Source organism: Macaca thibetana, chromosome 17 (assembly GCF_024542745.1).
Source record: "Macaca thibetana thibetana isolate TM-01 chromosome 17, ASM2454274v1, whole genome shotgun sequence".
NCBI lineage: Eukaryota > Metazoa > Chordata > Mammalia > Primates > Cercopithecidae > Macaca > Macaca thibetana.
Genome location: NC_065594.1, coordinates 51,751,466 through 51,776,775, shown reverse-complemented (window position 1 = coordinate 51,776,775; position 25,310 = coordinate 51,751,466). Strand labels below are relative to the sequence as shown.

The following is a 25,310-nucleotide window of genomic DNA, read 5'->3' as shown; positions in this document are numbered from 1 at the left end:
GACCTGAGGTCAGGGGAAGGAAGTCTCGAGAGCTCTCATTCAGGTTGGGGCAAATGTCTCTAAGCCCTGCTTCTGAGTGGAGCACGTGCTCGAAGGCAAAGGTTTCCCTACAGTAGAAAATTTGGAGTTTGCTTCGAAGCAAGGTGGGATTATGGCTTGGACTGCTATCATTACTTCCTGTCTGTAGCTTCTGAATGTGGCAGGTATTGGGTGAGTGATAGTTTAAGGAAATGTAAAAAATGAGAATGGTAATGGCAGATGCTTGACATTTAATTCCCATTTTTCCATTTGTGGGTCTAGAACTTAATGTAACTATAGTTTAGTCTTTTAAAACCATATCAAAATTTATTAAAGTTAGGCATAGAATTCCAAAATAAAATTAGCTTTTCAGGGCTTAATACTTTCTTCCTCCCCTCCCCTCATTAACATAGTAATTTGGCATGTCTTAAAAAAGTAATATTTTCTAAAACATGCAAAAACACTTAAGGAAGTGTTTTGATAAATGCGATATATATTGAATTCCTACTTTTAACTGATAACAAATTTGAAGACTAAAACATTAATAAAAAATATTTCTGAATGTATTACAATGCATTGGTTAACCAGGCCAAACAACTGTGTAAACTTTAGTTGTCCTTGCGGCAGTTCATGGACTTTTCTGCAACAATCGATTTTCTGAATTCTCATCTCCCAGGAAAGCCTCCTGATTTAACTGCTATGCCCCAAAAAGTTTAGTAAAATCATACACTAATTAGTCTATAGTGTCATATTTCTATTTCTCGGTAGACAGTTCTTGCACTTTTTGACATTACGATTCACAGAGTTCAAAGGCTTAAAATGATAAAGAGAAATGAGATCATTTCAACACCAGAATGGTGAAAATTGTATTATAAAATTTCCCAACACTGTGAACCTACTACTAATAGTTTATTTTAAAATCTGCCAAATACTAAAGCATCGCTTCATATCTTATAAACTTAATGAACATGTGTAGACCGGTTCAAAGGCTAACTAATTGAAGATACTTGGAGATATGAGTAGCAAATAGATTTGACCCATTTTCAAATCATATGTTAGTCAAAAATCCTTGAATAAATATCTCAATGCAACAAGTTAGAAAAAAGAAGAAAAGGAAAGAGGAAGGAAAGGAGAAGAGAGTCCAGTCTAAACTCAGCCTCATGTTGTTTTAAGCACAGCTACTCGTCTTTACAAGTCAACTAGTGAGCTTTGTTTTTGTTCTTCTCATTATTTACAAAACATATATTTACTGACAAATTGAAAAGGACTTTCCAAAACTACAGCAGCACTTTTCAAACATGAAAAAAAAAAAATAACTATTGTGTTGTCCAAAAAACACATTAGCAGCTGGCCTTGGGTCTTAAAGGACATGAGGATAGTTGGTTACTATGTAAGACAGGTGATTTAATTACAGAGTTTTGGGTAAGAAAAGCCTTTTTCCACTTTCTAAATCTTCAAGGATGCCTTATCTCCTTGGTATCTCTAGGTTTAACAGGTATTTCTGACTGGCTTTTGGGGCGACAGTGAAGTTATTCTAAATCATCCACATCAAGTCAAGCATTTCTTTCCACAACCTATTAGGAAATATGGAATTGAATACCGAGCTTTCCATTATTCTTAAGCGATTTCGGACTGACTTTCTTCTCACCACTTGAAAACTGTCCTGGAATTTTTCACTATCTTTATATAAATAATTTAGTAGAGAAATAAAACAATCATATGCAAAAGAACGTTACGCTTTGCTTACATGTGAATTTTCCTCAAAATAATTTCTGAACAATTATGAAGTGGGGGCTGTGTTTTCATTTCTAGCTCATTGCCAAAACGCGTGGAGATGGATCCTAAATCCTTGAAGGAGAGCTCGGAGCGCTCTGGCTCCTGTTTAAGTTGGCGGGCGATTGTTAAGAAGCTTTGGAAAAAATTACCAGTCGCCGCGAACGAAATGGAATGTGAGACATGCAATCTAACGGTAGTAGTAGATGAGAAGTAGATGATCTCCCTCTTCTTTTCCGATCGCCACTTCTGTGTCCCTGGCTTTTCCTCTCCGTCCCTCCCACAGTTTCTTTCCGTATCCTCCCCCTCCCCTCCTCCTTTCCTCGCACGCTCCCTTTCCAGTGTCTCGCGCTCTCGGAGTCTCTGCTCCGAGTTCCTGGTTGGATAATTTGGGTTAATACTAGTGAGTGAGGTTTTTGCGGCTTCAAAGGGTATTTCAAGTTTCCGGAGCTCCTCCCCTCTGCACCGTGTGACAACAACAACTCGTCCAGCCGGCAGCCTGCACTTTTCAGCTCATTTTCTCTCTGTCATTCCCCTCTCAATCTTTGATCAATGTACTTGCCAGGGAGAGCCCAAGTCCTTCAAACCTCCTCCTTTTCACCTTCATCCTTAACTTTGTGCTAGACCGGGACCCACACAACAACAGCCGACCCTCCCCCCTTTCCCCCCCAAACCAGCCCTCGATCCCAGCCCCCGGAGAGGACTCGCATTTCGACTTGCGGGACACTTTTGTGCGTTTCTCTCCAGAGCGCCTCTCGTGCTCGCCCCTCCTGCGCTCTCTCTTTATTACCTTCACCTCCTTTTCTCCCCCTTCTCTCCCTTTCTCCTTCTCGTTCTCTCCTGGAGTTGTTGTTGTTGCCCCCCTCGCTCCTTCTCCCCCCTTTTTTCCCCTTCCCCTCCCGGGGGTGTGTGGCAACTTTTCCCCTCGCTTCTCCTCCGTCTGTTTCCCCTTATATGTGACCATGGCAGTGCCGGCGGCTTTGATCCCTCCGACCCAGCTGGTCCCCCCTCAACCCCCAATCTCCACGTCTGCTTCCTCCTCTGGCACCACCACCTCCACCTCCTCGGCGACTTCGTCTCCGGCTCCTTCCATCGGACCCCCGGCGTCCTCTGGGCCAACTCTGTTCCGCCCGGAGCCCATTGCTTCGGCGGCGGCGGCGGCCACAGTCACCTCCACCGGCGGCGGCGGCGGCGGCGGCGGCGGCAGCGGAGGCGGCGGCGGCAGCGGTGGCAACGGAGGCGGCGGTGGCGGCGGCGGCGGTGGCAGCAACTGCAACCCCAGCCTGGCGGCCGCGAGCAACGGCAGCGGCGGCGGCGGCGGCGGCGGCGGCATCAGCGCTGGCGGCGGCGTCGCCTCCAGCACCCCCATCAACGCGAACACCGGCAGCAGCAGCAGCAGCAGTAGCAGCAGCAGCAGCAGCAGCAGCAGTAGCAGCAGCAGCAGTAGCAGCAGCAGCTGCGGCCCCCTCCCCGGGAAACCCGTGTACTCAACCCCGTCCCCAGTGGAAAACACCCCCCAGAATAATGAGTGCAAAATGGTGGATCTGAGGGGGGCCAAAGTGGCTTCCTTCACGGTGGAGGGCTGCGAGCTGATCTGCCTGCCCCAGGCTTTCGACCTGTTCCTGAAGCACTTGGTGGGGGGCTTGCACACGGTCTACACCAAGCTGAAGCGGCTGGAGATCACGCCGGTGGTGTGCAATGTGGAACAGGTTCGCATCCTGAGGGGACTGGGCGCCATTCAGCCAGGAGTGAACCGCTGCAAACTCATCTCCAGGAAGGACTTCGAGACCCTCTATAATGACTGCACCAACGCAAGGTGAGTCGCGGGGGATAGCCCCCGCCACCCGGGCCCCTTCCCACCTGCCTGCTCGCCCTGCCCTCGCTCCCTTCCCGGCGCCGCTCGCTCTGCGCGCCCGCGAGCCGCGCGCCCCGGCGAGCGCGGCCCTCTCCTCTCCTGCTCGGGGTTCGCCAGCCGCGCCCGACCCCTGAGAAGCTGGCACCTCACCCTGCCCAGACCTCGCTCTTCGGCCCGGTCCGCCCCTTGCCCAGTGGGTCCCGGGGATGGGCTGCTGTGGGACGCGGGAAAAGCCGAGCCTCGGGGCGGAGGGGACGAGCCGGAGGAGGAAGGCGTCTTTCCTGGAGCCATAGCCCCCTGCCCCGGGCGCGCGGGCGCCTGGAGACCCCTCTCAGCGCTGCCGTCCGCGTTCGTGCGCTCCCTAGGACCTGGGTTCCACCGCCCGCTTCCCAGCACCGACAGGGCTGATCTGTGGCGCCGAGCGCCGTCCCAGGGGCGGGGAGAGGTCGTGACCTGCTCCGCAGGGCTCGGGGAGCGGGGAGACGCGCTCCGGGTGAGGGGCCCGCTGGGAAAGGCGAGGGAGCGGGCCAGCACCCAAGGAGGGCACTTTGAGGTCGGGAGGGAAATGACCCGCGAGGCTGAGAGACCGGGGCCATCCCGGGGGATGAGCTCCGGGGAGCTGAGCTCCGAAGCCCGGAGGGGAAGCCCGTCGAGGGGAGGGGTCTGTGTGTTCGCGCATGTGTGCGTGTGTCCGCGTGTGAGTGAGTGCGTGTGCAAAGGAAATAAAGGGGTGCGGTGCCCCCGGGGCAGATGCGAGGGCAACCAGCAGGTTTTCTTCGGTAGGGGGAGGTGACCGAGTGCCCGAGACTCAATGGAAGCTGAACTGGAGAGATTAGGAAGGAAAGCCACGAAGCGCGCTCTCTCTCTGTCTCTCTCTCTGTCTCTTTCTCTCCAAAGTGTGTTTTCTTTCTTTCTTTCTCTTTTCTTAAAGGTTAGTAGCTTAAGCAGCGAGCAGGTGCACACTTTGCACTGGAATGCTCAGCGGGCCTGATACTCTGTTCCTTGGCTTCCCCAGCCCAGCAGAGCGCGCGCACGGAGGAGGCGGCGGGACCGGTCCCCAGCCGGACCAGTTTTATGCTAATGAACGCTCAGTGGGGGAGGATCTACCGAGAGGGGGCGGGAGTGGGGCAACTTGTCAGTTTCGGGTTAGAGATGATCATTCCACCCCCTTTCACAGCTCCGCTTTGTCCCCACGGTTCGCTGCAAGGAAGTGCAGAGGCAAAAGTTCAGAGTGGGATTCCGGGAGAAAGAGAATAGGGAAAGTTGAAGACCTGAAGCGGGCACGTGGGAACTGCGCGCAAAATTTGCGCGGAAACTTCGGTGCCCTCCAAATAAGTTTGAAGATTGAGAGAAGGAGCGGAGTTGGTGTGTGCCCCCGCAGAGACAGGGAAACTTAGGTGGAAAGGAAGTGTAATAAGGAGACCAGAAGGAAATTGTGTTGAAAAAGCGCTAGCTCTTTTTCCATGGAGAAAGACTTCTCGCCTTGTGCCCGAGAAGGCTGAGAAAAGAAAAAGATTCGAATTCCAGTCCAGCAAATGTCCTATCCTGACCTAGCCAGAAATTCTTTTCCGTGTTTAGGTACCCTTCGTTCCATGGGACATGGGTGTGTTTGGGCTTTGAACCTTCGACTATTTGGGGGTAAATGCTGTGTGTGTGTGTGTGTGTGTGTGTGTATGCGCGCGCGCCCAAATGTATGGACAGGTGGCAGTAAAGATGGGGGGTAGTGGGGGTTGCGGAAGCAAGATCACTAAATGTCATTTACTCAGATAATTGGAGCTCTTGGTCGTGCAGAATATAAAATATTTGCCCCAAATCTATTTGAATCAGGTCAGAAAAATTGTCCTGGAGTTGCGAAGAAAGCTAGGTGAAATTTGAAGCTAGTTCAGATATGATAGTTATAAAATTGTCTGCCTATCCAGTAAATTGGTGAATCGCTACTGTTTTTTTTTCTCCTTAGTAATCAAACATCTACTCTCCTCGGAATCCTCTTTATGTGTTTCTTACAACACACTAGATACTAGATAATTAAAGTCCATTTCACATACACATACGTAAACACACAAAATTGCTGGAGAAAACTTCCTTCAGTGACTGCATTATAATAAGTGTTATAATCAGTGTTAAACTTGATTTATTCCCTGATTTTTTGCCTAGATTTTAAGTCCTCACCATGTGGTTGGAGAATATTCTTAAAGTTATTAACTAAATTTTTTTTTCAAGTTTTTTTTCCTCCTGAGGTTAACAACAGATCTGGAGTTTAAACTTGCAGAGCCAAGATAAGTCAAATACAGTGGAACTGTTTATCTCTTCACAAATATCTCATCAGTACTGTAATTATGTTTCAATCACCTGGCCTTAATAATTTGCAATTACATGTGTTGCTCTAAAACCCTATTTCAGGTTATTTTTAAGTTAAAGGCAGTAAGTTTGTTTATTTAGTATTGAATTTGATCATATGTCAACTAAAAAAAGCTTACTCTAACTTAAATACATGCAATATTGTAGTAATTAACTTGAGAAGGTGTTTAGTTGCAAATACTTACCTTGATTTTCCTAACTCTGCCACTGATTGAAGAAATTGAGAACTTGTAATGGAACTCTCTTTCACCAAATATACTGTTTACCTTATATTATTATTTTTAATGATTATAATAAGCATTATTGTCTTATTTCTTACCTTTGAAAGCTTTGAAATGTTTTGCATCTTGCATTTATAAAATTTTGATTACTTTTTCATTCAAGTCCAGTTTATATCTTTGCTATGAAGAACCTTATTTATTCACCTAGATGTATTGATTTATTTCACTTTGGTTTCTTTTTCCTCTAGCTACTTGACAGGCTAAGGGAGTAATTTATGTAGAGTATAAGAGAAGCTGAGCAAGAAGGGAAACTATATAAAAGTACTATATATACACCCATATATGTGTGTATATAATTTATACATGTACATGTTATAATTTATATAAAATGAGAAACATCAAATCTTAGCACTCTCAGCTTTTTACAGAATCTATCTCTCTCTCTTAATAGCATGGAATAATAATACCAGGGATTTTGAGGAACCAAAATGATGTTACAGAAAAGTAAGGTTCATAAACTTGCTCAAAGTTTCTCAGTAAGTTAGTAGCAAACCTTAGAGTGGATTTAATTTGCTTGGGGCTATTGCATTAGTATGCTATCTATGAAAACTAGAATAAATGTTGAAGCCATCTGTCATTACCACAAGGAGATGAAAAAGAGACGATCACCTGCTAGACAGTAAAGCTAAAAAATAAAGGTCTCAAAACATGAAAGAAACCTAAGGAAATATATTTAAAAGTTGTCAAAGGGCAAAGTCTGTCCTTGATCAGCTTCCTCCAATTATTATTTTAAAACTAAACATTAGTTGCATGAACTTGGCTGTTGCAACAGAGGTCAGTTAATTAACTGCTTACCATTAAATAACAACAACAAAAAAAGAAAAGTAATTATGTACACGGTCAAATCTCTGTTTGTATGAGTCAGTTCCCTTTTTGTAGATTTGGGTTAGGATTCAATTTTCCATGAATCCAGGTTTTAAAAAAGCGACCCTGTTTTATTATGTTATCTAAAATATTCATTTCTTTTATTATTGAAGATAATTTTGTCTCAGGATCTTTCAAACAAGATTGTGATGTAGGTTCTAAGTAACCCTAGATTTGAGGAGTATTTAACTTAAGTAGATTCCAGTTATTCTTATATATTTTATAGGTGCATATGTATATTCACAAACAGAATTCTTTTGTCTTAAAATACCATCCATGGACAAAATATTGAAAGAATTTTATGTTTCCTTAGTAATATATGAATGAAATTGTAGTGTAAGAAGTACAAAATATTTTCCAATTCTTGACTCTATTTTTTTTTTGGTTAGAGTTTTAATAAAGATGGCAAATCGAACCAGTCTATATTTATTTAACATTTGCCCTGTTGCCTGCTTTTCAGTGACACAGACTTATGCATTGATATAGAAAGTTTAACACAAATATAGATTCACTTCTAACAGATAATTACAATACTTGGCACAGAGAAATTAAAAGAATTGCTTCAAATGAAGAGACACTGCTTTTGAAGTTTTTGTATTGCAGTAGATTAGTGCTTCCAATAACGCCTAATGTCTCATTTTATATCATTTCAAAAGAATAGGGCATAATTAGAAGACTAAAGCTTAAATATGAAAGTTTGCTTGGTCCCACAACTTATTTCTGTATGCTTTAAAAGTGTTAGCAAATTACACTTTAATAACTAGTATATGAATAAAATATAAGAATATTCTAACCTAGAATTTACCTTGTTAAATCAAATTATACTGCAGGATATAAGTTGTTGAGTTATTTGGATAATCTCTTTCAAACCTGTTGTTTTTCTGGGAGTTAGTCTCTCATAACATCGTAGTTATTTTTGTTAAAAGTGAACATGGTTATGATGATACTTTACTTTCTGAACTCCACATTTAATGCTCTGATGTAAGAAATTTGATTTGCACATATAATATTTTGTTTTGTGAAGCTTCAAACATTATATAAAATAAACTACACGACAGGGTTTTTTCCTCCAGAAAAATTCTGGTATTCACATTTGACACATGATTTTAAAATCTTCATTTTTTTAGTCCAAATCTGCTTTTTTTTTTGGATTATTCTACTAAATTTCACTCAAATTTCATGTCAATTACTTGGACAAATATTAGCCACCCTCTTTTTGCCTCACTACATCCCCCAACTCCCTGAGATATGACACCCTATATTGACTAAAGTCTTGGCAGGATTTGAGCATAAATCACTCTTGTCTTTGGCGATTTACTACGTGTGATTCAACAGCATATGAAAACATAATATGCTTTATTGTTTCTCATTTGATGTTTTGTTTTTAGAATATAAGTAGCAGTTGTAAATTAGCTTAATGTGCAACCAAATAGTTGTTATTTTAAGAACAATTTGTGTTTTAACTATCAATTAGTATTATTTTATCTTTCCAAGTTATTTTACTAAATTGCTTCATACAATTGCTTTTGTCAGTCAAGTAACATAGTCATTTAGATTGCATTGTATTAGCAACATAGAAAACAACTATTGCAAAATATAATAGGAAATTAAACTCTCACAGGTTGTAAACTGTCTCCCTTTGAATCCTTGTCTGAAGAAATTAGTTTGAACTATGCCTTCTAAATAGGTACAGGTGAGTCATCTAGATTTCATTAAACATTTTTATTTTAAGGGTTTTGTTACTTGGTTCTTTTAAAAAGTTAAACTTTGTTTGAAATTATCTTTCAAGTATTTCCTTTTCAGCTTGTTCACCAAAAACAACAACAAAAAGTCACATCACGTTATATATCTTTAGAATAACAGGAAATGTAAAAATTGATATTATTGGCTTGGGTATTTAAAAATGTAATTAAGATAAAGTTTTATCATTTTATGTTTGAATTGTTATAAAAATAGAATGACCTTAGCATATGTCAGCATGTGCTATTTTCTTACTGAGGTAATGCATTGTGATTGGTCAGTTTGAGAGATGTATATGTGCGTGCGTGCGTGTGTGTGTGTGTGTACACACATGTGTCTAAATACTACATATTACATGTAGTATATTAATAGATGTATATAGTATATGTAGTTTGAATATTCTAGCTAAGAATACAATTATATTTTCAGGCTTTGGGACTGCATTAAGGAGACCCTTCTCTATTATGTTTGTTATGTTCAATAATTAAATTTTTAATGAAGAAAACTATGAATTAAAAGCCCACCTAATGGAGCTCAGATAAGTGTAATAGCAAAGGCTCTGATCTGCACAGATAATGTACATCTCAGGCATAGCAAGGCTATGTGCAAACATTTTGTTCAAATTTCTTGTTTCCGTCTTTTCAATTTGCCAAAAATATTTCTAGTAAAAAGTAATTTTTGCTATTGTGGCTGTCTCATAACTAACTTTTATTTGCTGATATTTGCTTTTTAGCAAATGTCACATACAGGAATGACTTCATTAGGATAGTATGTTAGTTTACCAAATTATTGCTTTGGAAAACAAGAATACCAAGGATAAGATATTTATATTTGGCCCACTAATTAGTTATTATTAGATTAACTGATGGATTACTTTATTTGTTATATCTATTTTTTTTAGGGCGGCTTCTGAGAATTTGTTAAGAGTGTATCCAGTGTTGCTAGTTTTAGGCAGCTAATAATTATCTTTATATACAAATGTACAAATGACAATGAAAAGAATTTTCAATCCACTATAAATTAGTTATTAGACAATCAATAAAAAGGTCATTATTTTTCAAATTAATGATACAATTAAAATTAGTTTAATGAATAGCAGATAAATGTCCAATTTAAAAATATATGTCACATCATGTATAATGACCCAAATCACCGCTTGACCCAAAGTCAAGGACCTTGAACCAAATGCATTTAAAATGTATTGGTTTATTTGGACATAGATTTCCTTTATAAGAGAAAAGCATTCAAATTCACCCATTAAAAAAAAATCATCTTTCATTCTTTCTAAATTGAACACTACATTTGCCAATGACTGCATTGTTTAAAAGGTGTGGTCCTTTTGCTTTCTGATCCAAATTGGCTTGGAATCGATCCAGGATTTCAAGCTGGGATTCTTCTGCACATTTAAATGTATGTGACTTGATTGGAAGTTGTCAAAGACAACTCATTAAACTGGAAATCTCACTATGTCATTGTTTAATTGGTCTTTTTTTGTTGTTATAAGTATATTGAAGTGTCGTAAACTACAAGCACAGCAACACACTGAATAGCCAGTTACTTATTTAAAAAGTTTTAGAGAATGGTGATTGATACTGAGAGAGACACACACAGAGAGAGAGAGAGAGAGAGAGAGACAGAGAGACAGAGAGAGAGAGTACTTAACTGAAGCATCTATAACAATGTATTATATAGGTTGAATACAATACCTGGAATACATTACATTTTTCTAGCAGGAAGTCAAAGTGAAATAAGCCAGGCACAGAAAGACAAATACTGCATGATATCACTTACATGTGGAATTTTAAAAAGTTGAACTCATAGATCCAGAGAGTAGAATGGTGGTTACCAGGGGCTGGAGAGCTGTTGGTCTAAGGTTACAAAATTTCAGTTAGATAGGGAGAAAAATTTGTACAACGTGGTGATTATATTTTCTATGATTTGAAAAATATAAATAAATATACTTTGATGTGTCTGTAAGTAGATCTTTAAGAATCCTGCAGTGGATTTTGAAAATAGCCTATATCTTTGACAAAAAAAAAATATGGATATACTTTTAAAGCATGATTTTCATGAAGCAAATACTGCAATAAGCCACATAGTATATTGGTTGATGTTGATTGGTAACATTGAATAATTGAGAAATGTTTTTTTTTCCTTAGCATATATGAATGGTATATGAGTGGTATATGAGTGGTAAACATGAAGTATTAAAAAGTCACAGTGTTAAATGATCTTTGAATTTGTATGGTATCGAATGTTTCTAAATAATTAGATTGCCTTTCCAGTTACAACAGGAAAAAAATAACCTTATTTTTCTTCTAGGGCAAACAAAATATATCTTAAGAAAGAAAGTGTGCTAGTTGAAAGGGAGATATTTTATGGAAGCATATAGAAGCATTTGCAGTAAATACTTACTAATTCCATTTAAGGGACACTGGTCATTTCTTAAGTAAAGGCAATGAAAATAAATCTCTAGAATATATTAACTAAGAAATACTGTATTACATTCACTTATCAGGCAGATGGAGTATTTTGTTAAAATCTGAAACTGTATCCTGATATTTTATTAATAGCAAGAGTAAATGGGCTGTTATATTCATAGTGTTATATTTTAAAAACATATTGTTTATATATGAACAAAGTAAATCACTTAAGTTATACCAAATCTTTGAACCCATCATAGTTCTGCTAAAATATACTGATGCATTCAACAGTATTACTTTCCATTTTATGTTTCAAATTTAGGATTTTTATTTAACTTGATTCTTCAAAATGATATTATCTTCTTGAGTTAGGCACTTACAGTTATTTAACTATTAACTTACAGTTAAATAGTGCCTTTTGATTTTAAAAGAATAAACTGGAACACTTTCATTTTTCATATTACCTATCACACATTTTATATGAGGATGGATGTTCTTGTGTGTGCAACAAGTGTAAAATTTTTATCAGTAATTTAGAGAATCCTGTGGTGGATTTTTTTATATGTATTAGCATTAGCTCATTTGTACTCTATAATTATGCTTTAAATAATTGTCATACATTTGGTAGAAAAGCCTTTACATACATGTATATATGTTGTGTAGGAATACATTCACACAGACACATGCAAACATACATACACACCTGTAGGATATAAGGCCACAGGACAAATAACTTAGGAAATTACAGTTGGCTTTAATTTTACCTTTTTGTAATTCATAAAAACATGAAACAATACATGAAAAAACAGTTCCTATTTTACTGAATTACAACAGAAAAAATAGAATTAATTTTAGAGTTAAAGAAGTAGTTTATACTTAAATATTTTAAATATTTAATATTTAAGGCTATATGGTTATTAGGGCAGTGATTAAAAACGTAGCTTAATTTTCCTAAACCTTTTTTATGATAATGTACTTTAAATTATCTGTTTAAAAATATATGTATAATAATTATTTTATTTGTATAAATTAGATATTAAATGATTATTAGAATCTGTACATTATTAAATGACACTAAATGTGCTTGATGCCCTTGGTCTATTTCTTTTATTGGTTTATTTCATTGCTTCTTGCACTTAGAGCAAGCATATCCTTTAGAATCAGTGAATAAATGATAGGAAAACAATTTCATAACATAAAGGAAAAGAGACTCTTCTAAAAGCTTTGCCATCAATGAAATGAGTTAGGAATGAGGTCAGTGGGTTAATCTGCAGGTCTACATAAGGAGATGTGTATTACCACTTCTTGCAGTGGACTGTAATTGTCTTTGAAAACACCTAGTAAAGATCCAGTTAAATTGAAATAAATTACTTTCTCAATAATTCCATGGCATATGTCAAGTCATTACGTCATCGGTAAGAGTGCAAGCATGCATACATTTTTTGCAATGTAGAAAGATGCTTATAAAACAGTGATGACTTAAAAGTTTCTGCTTCATCTAAAGCTTATGGAATTAAAAAAAACTTTGTAAAAATATAAAACCTTGTACACAGTATTTGGTAAAAAGTTCATCTTTGCATTTAGATATTTACATAAATACAAATATTTCACATTACTTTTTGCATCTTCTGGTATGAAAAAGTATAAGTAAGTAAAATAGTTTCAAAATATTTTATGATTGTCATTTCTGACGCCTTTATTCTTACCCTCTAAGAATGCTCTGATAAGTTTATACTGTAATCAAAGATGAATATATGTCTGCAGTTCACTGATTGTTTTCTTACACACTGTTGACAGTATGGTACATGCAGATTTGAACTTGTAGCCAGGAACAGTGCTTCCATGCTTCAAATTGCCAAAAGATCCCCAGGGACAGAAAGTTGACCTGCTTTTATGAAACTATAGAATTACATTTATACAAGTTACCCCATGGGAAAGGAATGAACTGATCTCAATTCAAACCTTAATATTGGAGCCTTCTGGGTCAAATTTGATTTTTCTTTCTGTTAACACCTGTTTGGCTACCATATTTAGTACCTTGATATTCTTAGGAAATTAAAAAAATATTATTCATCAGTGATACTTCACAGTTCAGCCAAAGTGCCATCAAAATTTTGCAGCTATTTAAGTTTTCTCATGCTATTAAAATGTTACTTTTTAAAGCAAAATTCTTCCTTTTATGTATACATTCTAGATTTAAGGAGTTTAAACAGAAATTTAATTAGATATATAAACAATTATTTTGTACTTTTTAATCAATTTCTTTTTACTAATGAGTCAGTCCAAGTAGGAGAAGAAACTTTTTCAGGACATTTTCCTAGTTATAACATTTCCAAATAAGGATTTTTCTAGGAATATATTTAATTTTTCTTACAGTCACATTTTAAATGCTTATGTACCTAATTTTGCTTTTAGTTGGACCATCTGACAGGGTTTCCAGAATGCTGCTTTTGCTACTACTAATAATAAATGAAGGTGGTCACTGATAAACTGGATGCATAAAAGATATTTTTATTTTAGCTGGATTCACTTTACTTATGTGAAATGGGCTTAAGTTGGACAACTGAAGTTAACAGTTTGTTCCAAATAAAGAAGAATTTAGGTGTGTAGTAGTTTGCTTAATTTCTGGACTGTGCTATGTCATATAAGTGCAAATGGATAACTAATATAAATGGGTAAGGTCATAGCATCTCTACTTGTTTGACAGTATTAAATGACTACCATTAGATTATAGAATCAAGACCTACTTCTCCATATAGAATGACTTGTTCTCAATGTTATATACACAAAAAACATCTTATAGATGGTAAGGCAACACATGTATATGCTGTTACAATTATGATGTTTAAATAATTCCATCATTGGGTTTTGAAATTGAGGTGAGCAAATTCCTTTTCAAATTAAAAATTAAAAGTAATTCCAAAGACTTTTTACTTTTTTCTCACTTGACATTGAATAAACCCTTTGGATAAGTGGTTATTGGTTATTTCCCAATCAGAACCAAACATAAAAGTCCCTAATAATAATTATACTAAATCAATTCTTGGAATAGAGGAAAAATATTAAAATTGCCGATGGAAGGTATACCACTTTCCTTACTATCATAAGTCATGATCATCTAGGAAAAACTCTTTGGAGTTTTAAACATGCATTGTTTATTCTTTTTCTGTTGGCTGCTAAGTGTCAAGAAAACCCACAAACACTTATTTTCACTGTAAATTAACATTTTTTCTGCCATGACCTTATACTTACCATTTCAATGAAGATGAAAAATCATATCAGTTCTTTGGCTGTTTCCTAGTATCACTTGATGCCGTATTTATAAAATACCAATATTTAATTATATACCTAATTTCATTTAAAAGTTTACCCCAACTAGTTTCATGGTGATTTAACATGGCTACTGCACTCTACTCTTTCTGTGATGGAAGGAAGGAAAGTAGGTAGATCATAAGATCATTATGCTGGTCTTAGAAATAATCTATTTCAGAAAAGGCAACCTAATCTGACTTTTGTAATGGTGATGATATGAAGTTTCTATGACCTTTTTTGTCTTTCAGAGGCACTTTCTAGCTCTCTTTCCAATAATGATTGATGTTACACACCACATGAACTGGAAATAAAGACACATTAAAAACTTTTGCTATAAAATGCATGAGAGGAGAGGGGAAGTTTTATTTTGTAGCCAATCCTCTGAAAGTAGAGTAATCCTTATTACTGCACAGAATTGTACACAATACTCAAAATAGGAAGCTTTTAGACACCAAACTGAATTTCATCTTCTTGAATACTCTTATCATCCAAATTATCATCATAACCCACCTTTATTTTTTTTGAAACTCTAGTGAAATTGTGCATGAAATAGAAACATTTTACCATGAAATTTACCTATAAACATCTAGCCAAAAACAGACCAAAATCTGGATTTTTGAGCTATTGATATTTAGAACAGACCTCTTAAATTCAAATTTGTGAAATATAATACAATTGTATTTAATTACAGTATTTTATTCCAAGCTTAGGAAATAAAATTAAAATGGCATATTTGATCTGGAGTAAACTTTTTGCTCTTTTTTTTTTGGATAGTGGGTTAAATAAGGGCCCATGACAGGAATGCTGTTTGTTTTTCACAAAAGTTGTTTGTGATTTCAGGTACCCTTGGGAAATCTCTTGATCAGTTTCACATCTGTTCCTGTCAAAGTGGGTGCTAAGATACCGGTCACCCAGCAACCATGTCCAAGAGGGAATTGGGCCGATAATAACTTCAAAAAGGAATGACAGATGCTAGATTAGGATGAAAGACAAAACGCATGAAAAATGAGCTTGTTAGAATCAAAAATTTGTTCAAGCACCTTTATGTAAATTAAATGAATATTGAATATTTGCATGCAGTAATTTCTACTTTTTCATTTGATTGAAAAGAAAAGAATAGTGCATTTAAACTCACAAATGTGACTTCTTTCTTTTGTACTAATTAACATACAAAGCAGAATCTCTTTTTAAAAAATCAGATTAGCCACCTGGGTTCTTAGAGCTCCACTAAGTATATTACAATGTTTTTCTTACGAAAATGGTACTTTTAAAGAGGACTTGGTTTATCTAATTTTTAAATAATAAACAGTGCCATGTGCATTAGGATTATTTTAGATGAATATAAATCCATTTCTTGAGAAAGCCTTTCCAAAGTAACCTTATCCTGTTGTCCTTGAAATTGGTTAATGTACATTAATAAAAGATCACTCAAGATGAGTTCACACCAAAAGCACAGGCTTCTCATTGACTGGTTAAATAACAATGCATTAAAGTAAAGCAGAGTGGTGTGCCCTAAAAGAAAGTAGGCAGAAAGATCTCTTCAAAATTTAAGATGCTCTTTGATACATTACCAGTTTTTCTATTGAACTGTTCAAATACTAATCAGAATTTAGAAGAGCCTGATAAAATGTAGTGATTGAGAGAGGTTTCTGAGTCTTGGTTTAGCAATGTCTAATGTGGTCACGTAGAGAAATTGATTTTCTTCAGAAATTAATTAATTTTTCATATCGCCCTAAGCTGCAGTTAAAAAGAGTGCATACTTATCTGTTTTTTCCAGAAATATTGCCTAATCATATTAATACCATTGCCCCAAGGATGAAAAGATAATTGTACAAATGCATTTGGAAATATGTATCACTGAGTATTTATGATTAAATTATGCAAATGACCCAGCTCTCATCCTTTCCAGACCCAGATTGTCTAATTAGGATTGATATGCTGAATAGATGTTCCAGAATTTGAATACAAGCATGTCCAAGGAGCAGAAAATTGGAAATGACAAGGCTGAAATCCAAAGAAAAGTGTCTTTCGTTTCTATACTTTGTTAATGTGCTGTTAGTAGTTGAGGGTTTTTTCCCTCCCTTTGGCTATTTTGTGACTCATATGTCCTTATTACAAACAAGTATGCAAAACGAATTGAACTTTAGCCAATAGCATTTTATTTGTATTTGGTGCTTATTTAAAAATAATCTCTTGGTCATTCAAAGGGAACATCACTATTCCTTTGCTCCAAACAATGTAAACTTACCCTTAATTGGGTGGCTTTTTAAAAAAACTTCCTCTGAATTAGGATCATAGCTTTATTTCAAAGCTAGTTCTCTAAACTTAATGTTATACCAGGACAGTATTTTCTAAGGATATGCTTCTTGAATCTATAGTTCATTTGTTCATTCATTCACTTAAATGCTTGTCTTCTTGTAGTTGGAGAACACTGTTTAAGCAACAGTTCTGATTAGGAAAAAAAAAAAAAAAAAGCAGCACTTTAAATGTAACAATGTTTGAATTTGAGATCCTCAGCAGGCTTTCTCCCTCATTGATTACACTCATTCATCTCAGATGGAGGGGTGGTCGCGAAGAGCAAGGAAGGGACTGAACTGTCAGGACTCCAGCCTTTGTTAAGCAGCGGGTAGTCACTGCCTCTGAACTCGGCTGGCTCCTGCTTCCCATCTGCAGGATGATGGATTGCTATGTTTAATACATTTCAGCTTTTGTCTGTCATAGTGTGGACAGACAGTACTATCAGTGATTTCAACAGTGATTAGAAAACCGTTTCAAACCACTCCTATTGGCCAGACAGCTTCCAGGAATGTTTGATGAAACATACTCATTGGTACTCTCGCCATGTAAATGTGTAGTTTAACTAGGCAGAGATTGTACACTCACTGTTTAAATGGCTGCAGTAGCCCACTGAGAATGACTAGACTACATATCAATTTTTAAACAAAATGCACAAGACAATTTTAAGAATCTTTGGGGTCTCAAACTAAAAATTCATCCCAAGTAGTCCCAAGTTTCAGATGAATTTGTATTCTTTATATAGTAACAACATGTGCTTGATGGCAGGACTGTATTCCATAGACTATGATTTCAGTTGTTGCTATACTCATCAGTATTGAGCTATCTAGCGATATTGGGGTGGTGGTTAGAATGTGAGGACTACGTGAAAGCAGTAAGACATGACTTGGCATGTGCTATGCTGGGATTTGCTGAGCTCTGGGGGCTTTGTGGTTCACAAGTCCAAAGGGTGAATGATTTCAACAACAAGAAGGCCACTATATACCAGCTCAGTATTCTCCCTAGAGTGTCTTATTCTATTTATAAAACTGCTGCTAAGAAAATACAATTAACTAAAGGAAAAGAAACTATTCTTTTAAGCCATTAAGAATATAGGCAAAGTTTTATTTCAAGAATAGGACATAATAAATAAATCAAAATGGCCAATAACATCATTATTTACTAGTTATAATGTAATATACTAATTGTAATGTAAATTATAATGTAAACTATAAAATGTATTTAAACATGAAGTTTTAACTGTAGCAGTAAATAGGTAATTATTAAAATAGTAATCCAACCAAAGTTTTGAAACAAAAACCTAAATCAGGAGAAGCTACTTGCCTTTGATTAGTTTCTATTAAGAAGAAGGTTAAAGAAAAAGTTTATGTGGTCAACAGCAAATGTCTGATGAGAATAATAACTTCAGATCTTAGATTATATTTCCTCTTACTGATGTTCTGACACTGAAAAATGTTCACCTGTAATCCTTTCAGTAAAGATTTCTGGTCTTGAATATGTGATTGTAAGCATACTCATGGACGTACATATCACAGCACAAATGTGCACACACACGTTGCATTTCTTTTGAACCAGTACAATAGCTAAAGCTTTTGTCATTTGACATTGCTTATTTGGTAATAAGGATAGGTTGTATTGTACCTCCTGAAAGAGTTATAAAAATATTCACATATTTTACAAATTGTCTTGTTCATTGTTGCATTTTAAAGTTATTGAAATAATGTTCAGCTTAAAAGTTGCGCATTCATTCAGCATATTCCAAAGCATTCGTCAGAGTAACTCAAAGACAGTGGCCATATGTACTTTTGTATAGAAATTATATAACTGGGCTTAAGTAAATCTGAATTTTTAAATCCAAACTTTTCACAATTTATATAGCACGTATATAGTGAATTAATGTATTTCTCCTCAACATTTTTGTACTGAATAATCATGTGTGGTTTTTAAACTGTTAATAGTAGAATATTAAGTAGTCTCTTATTGACTTTATTGTTGTGCATCGGGGATGGGCAGGGAAGTGGCAAAGTGTTCATTCTTTTAGAGACGGATACGGTATAGAAGGAAGCTATTAGCAGGTCACATCTCTCCAAATAACTGTTGGGAGGGAGGAATCTTCTATCAAGTCAAAGGGAAATGCGTAGCTTAGACTACTGGAATTAAGGTTCCTGGCCTTGCACTCCTAGTGGAAGGTTGCATGGAAGAGCCCAAAGGTGTTGAGTAGTACTCTGTTTTAAAGTAGAGTTATCTCATGAAATGAACATAAATTACTCTGTTACATTCCTTCTCTAACTATTTGTTAACAAATTTTAAGGAGATAGCTAGTAATCAGTAGGGACTTAGGGTATCTTGGCTGGGAGATAAACTTTAACAAGAGGAAGGAACATTTGTACCAAATGTACTGATGTATACCTATGAGAGCTATAGATCCTTCCCCAACATATTATAGGAAATATAAGTGCTTGGCAAATTCAAATGTATATTTTGTCTACAGATGGACCTGTTTGGGCTGTTCAACTGGATCTTGTGCAACATTAGGAGTGTAAGCGTATGTATACATTTGTGTGTACATATGTCTGGATGTACACTGTAGGTTGCCAACTCTTGTTATACACATTGTTAGTCTTATGTTTAGTTAGGCACCATAATTACAAAGTAATACAAGTCATTTGTCTTACTGCAGTTAAATAAAGAAAAAATATCTGCTAGAAACTAAATGAATGAGTTTCTCATGAAGCTAAATGAATGAGTTTGATACCTGGAAATGTTTCAGAGTGGAAGAATATTAGAAACCTCTGATCTGCTTTCTCCGTCTCTAGTACAGTGGCTTCCGCATGTGTGCACAGCAGCTCTGGTCTTAGTGTCTAGCTATTAGTATTTGGTAGATCCATAGATGGGGGAGAAATAAGAAGTCAGGCCAGCAGGTTCAACTTCTATTTCTCAGTAGCTTCCTATAATGATTCCACCTCTAATGAGGTGAGTTACTACTGCATGAAAAAGGAGAACAAAGGGTTTTGGCCATCTTAGCTAATAAATCACATTGACTGCCTGGCTGATCAGATCAATTGTGCATAAATCAGTGCTTTACAGAGTCTTTTTTTTTTTTTTTTTTTTTTTTGAGAGGAGTCTCGCTGTGTCGCCCAGGCTGGAGTGCAGTGGCGCAATCTTGGCTCACGGCAAGCTCCACCTCCCGGGTTCAGGCCATTCTCCCTCCTCAGCCTCCCGTGTAGCTGGTACTAAAGGCGCCCGCCACCGCACCCGGCTAATTTTTTGTATTTTTAGTACAGACGGGGTTTCACCGTGTTAGTCAGGATGGTCTCGATCTCCTGACTTCCTGATCCGCCCGTCTCGGCCTCCCAAAGTGCTGGGATTACAGGCGTGAGCTACTGCACCCGGCCTAAAGAGTCTTAAAATAAGATTCTACCAAGACCAATCGATCCACAGGCTTGTGTAAGGGCAGGTCTCTTGCCCATAGCAAACTATACAGGAGTTCACAGTATTGAGATTGTTATATGCTGTCAAATGTTGAAATGAATGTTTCGGATCTGACGGTGTGTAAAATAGTTGTGACTGTCAATTGAAATATTCTCATCTCCTCCAGTTCACACTTGTTACTTAAGGTAGCAAGAAAATTTAATTATCAATACATATACAAAAACTCAGTTTTTAAAGCATTAGCAACAAGTATAATTTTTAGGAAGTGTTTCCCACAAAAATATCATTATGTTATTTCAAAAGAAATTGTCATTAATATCCAAGGGAAGTATTTTATTATCACAATACCTCTAGATTTTAGATTAACTAATGTATAGACACCGTAGAGTCATAAGAAGAGTCAGGAAACTTGATTTTAGGTTCCAAGTATGTGAATTGCCTGGGTGAGAGATGTTGGATTAGTCAAGCTGAAACTCCAGATTCTCAAATATAAAGTGGGCATAATGCTGATAAGTTTTCTCCTGATTTCAAAAGGTTGTGAAGGTAGGAATGCGATTAGTTATCTGAAAGTACTGCAGAAATTTTAAGGTGTGTTTCAAGAGTTGTCATCTGGGCCAGGTGAGGTACCTCACACCTGTAATCTCAGCATTTGGGGATTACAGACCAGTTGTAATCCCAGCATTTTGGGATTACAGACCATCCTTGGCAACATAGTGAGACCCCCCGACATCTGTACAAAAGAAATTTTTTTTTAATTAGCCAGGCTACTTGGGAGGCTGAGACAGGAGGATTGCTTGAGCCTGGGAGGTCAAGGCTCTGCAGTGAGCTGTGATAATGCCACCGCACTCCAGTCTGGGTGACAGAGTGAGACTGTGTTTACAAAAAAAAAAAAAAAAAAAAAAACAGTTGTTACCTGTTTAGAATTCTCAACTGAATTTTTAAAACTCTCTTACCAGAAGAGCTTACAAAGCATGAAGAAAAATCTATTTTTGTTCTTGCTATCACAATTTGCTTTTCTTTCTAAGGAAATACCAATTAAACTGTAATAATTTAAAAGAAGTTGTGAACTCTAAAAAATTACAAGGTCCTTATATACATATAACATTTATTAAAATTTTATTAATTTTAACTTTCAAAGAAAATTTGAATGATAGATTAACATGGTTAAATTTTTGAGAAGAAAGATAAGACAAACATAGTCATAGCATATGTAAAAGAAATATCATTTTGGGGGGGATAATGGCTTCAATATCTATAGTAACTGTCATGCAATTCTCTGTGAAAACAGGAGATTCTATAGAAGATTATAGTGGGTATTGTCAAATCTTTGATTTCTTTTTAAGTAGGCTAGAGCATTCTAGGATGGCTAAGTCTCCAGAATTTTCTTAAACTAAATACAAAATTTATAATTATTCTGTAACAAGTGTCTCCGAACACAGTGATTTTGAGACATGTGACCAAGCATCTCGAGATCCCCTAAATGATTATTTTCTGTAGTCTCCCATTTTGAAAATAAATTTGAGATAGGCATTCAACCATTTAACAAAAACTTGGTGCCTGTCCAATATTTTGTGAACTCATCAGTATAATATAATATTACCTATATCAGAATACTATTGTTCTTCCTTTGTCAGTTATTTATTGCAGTGTCTTATGTTAATACACATTGTTTCTCCCTTATTATATTGTGAAATGTAGTAGGTTGTTAAAATCAGATCTAATTGATTTTCTCCAGGGCATTTGGCTACAGAAGCATCTCATGTCTAAAATTCACCACAGGAAGAGAAATTCAGGTGGATTTCTTTTGTTGCATTTTCACTTATGTATAAAAAAATGTAAGCTATTTTTTGATCACTGTTAAAATTTTAAAATGCTGTTATATACTTGCTGGTAGAAGATGATATCACGATTTTTCAAATTCATAAGTAGACTTTACAACTTGAATGAATTCAGTTTCTCGTAACTAAGAGTTACTTCCTTGGGATTATTGTGGTGTATAGTTTTGTATCTATTTGTGCTAAAACCCTCAGATACTTTCTAGCACATAGTAGGCACTCATTATAAATGCAATAGACTCATAAGAATTTTGTTTGCATATTATCGAATTACTTGCAAATGTTCTTATGAAATTCATAATTTGGGGCATTTTGATTATGACCAAGAAATTAAAATAGGAATGCAAATACATATATTTTAGATTTTTATATGAAATAAAAACAAACAAATGAAAATATACATAACACTAATTCTTAGGTATATTATAAGATATCTAATTCCTGGATGCTTCCCATATGCTTATGGTAGTTTAAGCATAAACGTATAGACTTCATGTATGTATATACTCATATGATTTTATAGTGTTGGGGTTTTATCTTTACCTTTATTATTATTAATTAAGGTTTGTCTATCAGATTAGTTATGAAAGGTCACCAAATGCATCATTTTTGAAGTATCTAAACATTTGAATTGAATGGTCAGACTAAAACTAAGACTATATGTATTTGCAGTTTGATAATTACATGCTACTATTTTTAGTGTTTAGTATTTGATAGGGATCATATTAAGTGTTTAGGTATGTGGTCACCTTCTCTCCCAGTGACAGCTATCAGAAATAGGTTCTAACTATTACTTTTAAAGATGAGGGCACTAAAGATCAGAGCAGTTAGTTTACTTGCTTAAGGTTTCACTGCTAGTACCTGACAAGTAGAGGTAATAGAACCCAACAAATCTCATTCTGAAACTTTTATTTCCTATTATATTGTCCTATTCAAATAGTACTTAACCAAAGGCTATTATCTATCAATCAATCAATCAATCAATCAATCAATCATCTACCTACCTACCTATGGAAGAGTCTGGCCCTGTCACTCAGGCTGAGTGCAGTGGCGCGATCTCGGCTCACTGCCACATCCACCTCCTGGCTTCAAGTGATTCTCGGGCCTCAGCCTCCTGAGTAGCTGGGATTACAGGTGCGCGTCACCGCTACGGGCTTATTTTTCTAATTTTAGTAGAGACAGGATTTCACCATGTTGGGTAGGCTGCTCTCTGGACTCCTGACCTCAAGTGATCCACTGGCCTCAGCTTCCCAAAGTGCTGGGATTACAGGCGTGAAGCACCACACCCGGCGGATTTGACAAATAGACTTTGATTTATTTACTTTTCGTTAGTCTAAATCTTTGAGGGGTACAGCATCACATGGATTCTGTGTCCAATGGCCTTAGCAGGAAGATTGCTTTGGAATTTAGCATGAACCATGCCACTGTTTCCGTGCGCCTGAGTGAATCTTCCTCAGATGACTCTGGTTTGGTTTGGTTTGCTGCCAGGAGTCACTGTGCTGTTCTTTGCTTTGTGTACTTAAGCACATCTCTTGCCCAAATACAATTCAGTTTCTTCTTGGGCATAAACACCTGCAATTTTGAGAAGAATGAGCTCCCTTTGGATCTGGAGACCCACTCCGCTTATAGCCAGCAAAAACATGGCCTTCGACCACGGCCTTCCAGACATACTTTCTTTTAGAAGTCCTGTTCCCAGTAGGCCCCGTAGGCTCCAAGATGGCGGGAAAAGACTGAAAAATGTTGACGAGTTCGTTATCATCATAGGGACGCTTATCACACAACAAACAGTACAGATAAGGTCATAATTTGCTTATAAGATAAAATTTAAAATTGTAGTGTTAATTTATTAATCTTATTTATATCTTTAGATCAGTGGTCCTCAGTGGGGAGAAGGTAATACATAAGGATACTGGATTATTGTCTATTATAATTCCAGTCCTTTCTTGACAAATTCGAGTTCACGCTCCATACTTATTTCACAATTCCATCTCCATAATACTGTCAGAGTAAGCTATTTTGATTATGGTTTGTATATAATTCCCTATTCATTTAAATAGGTTGTTTTCAATAGCTTAAAAACCATTTAACCAGACATATAATTGGGGTTTAAACATTATTTTATGGTAAATAAAGACTACTGTAGGCAGTTTGTAATAAAGTTTCTTTCCAGTTTTTAGACTGATATGTAACTACGGCAAGTTTGGGAGTAGGGACTTTTTCTTCACATGCTGTCATCTAGAATCAGCTTCATCATCCCATGTCAATGACTCACTTGTATAAGTTCTTCCATCCAGTTAGTTTGCCATTTTTTGATGTCTTTAGGTTATTATTATATATTTTCACAGCCAAAAAGTATTATAGTTTGGTACTTGGCATCCTCATATTGCACATGAATAACTTGTTTATCGCATTGGCACACTTTCATGATGTGCAAATTCCTTGGTGGGGTAATTCTTAACCTTGCCCATCTGTGTTTATTCACTTTATTTATAGTAACATTTTTAGAAAATTGACATATAACAATTGCACATATTTATGGGGTACATAATGATGTTTTGATACATGTGATCAGGGTAATTACCATATCCATCATCTCAAACATTTATTTCTTGATGTTGGGGACATTAATCTTCCTTCTAGCTATTTGAAACTATATCCCATATTATTAACTATACGTACCCTATAGTGCTATGGAACACTAGAACTGACTCCTCTTATTTAACTGTAATTTTGTGTCCTTTGACAAATCTCTTCCTCTTCCCTCCTTTCTCCTGCCCTTCCCAGCCTTTAGTATCCACTGTTCTACTTTTTACTTCTGTGACATCAACTTTTTGAAGCTTCCACATGAGTGAGAACATGTAGTGTTTACCTTTCTCTTTCTGTCTTACTACATTTAACATAATATACTCCAGTTCTATCCATGCTGCCTTGAATGAGAGGATTTCATTCTTTTTTATGGTTGAATATTGTTCCACATTTTCTTTAATCAAGTGTGGGTAGTAACAGTTTTTCACCAGGTTAGTTATTATATGGGGAAAGTGCTGGAAGTCTTGTTAAGGTAAGGCGTTAACGGTGGTATAGCTAAATTTTGTGTTTTTTTCTGTTATTTCTGTTAATGTGTAGT

The 25,310-nt window shown here is 36.7% G+C and overlaps 1 protein-coding gene and 1 pseudogene across 2 annotated transcripts in view; one reads left to right on the top strand and one right to left on the bottom strand.

The window, feature by feature from the left end:
• Positions 1 to 1,886: 1,886 nt before the first annotated feature.
• DACH1 (dachshund family transcription factor 1) overlaps positions 1,887 to 25,310 on the top strand; it is a 430,832-nt gene continuing 407,408 nt past the window's right edge. The window contains exon 1 of one of the 2 annotated variants that reach the window (XM_050766573.1): positions 1,887 to 3,607. In XM_050766573.1, coding sequence (XP_050622530.1) covers positions 2,754 to 3,607 — 854 coding nt within the window. In that variant the 5' untranslated portion in view covers positions 1,887 to 2,753. The remainder of the gene's footprint in view (positions 3,608 to 25,310) is intronic. The other variant, XM_050766574.1, reaches the window with a different exon arrangement.
• LOC126940588 (60S ribosomal protein L35a-like) lies at positions 23,520 to 23,855 on the bottom strand (annotated as a pseudogene).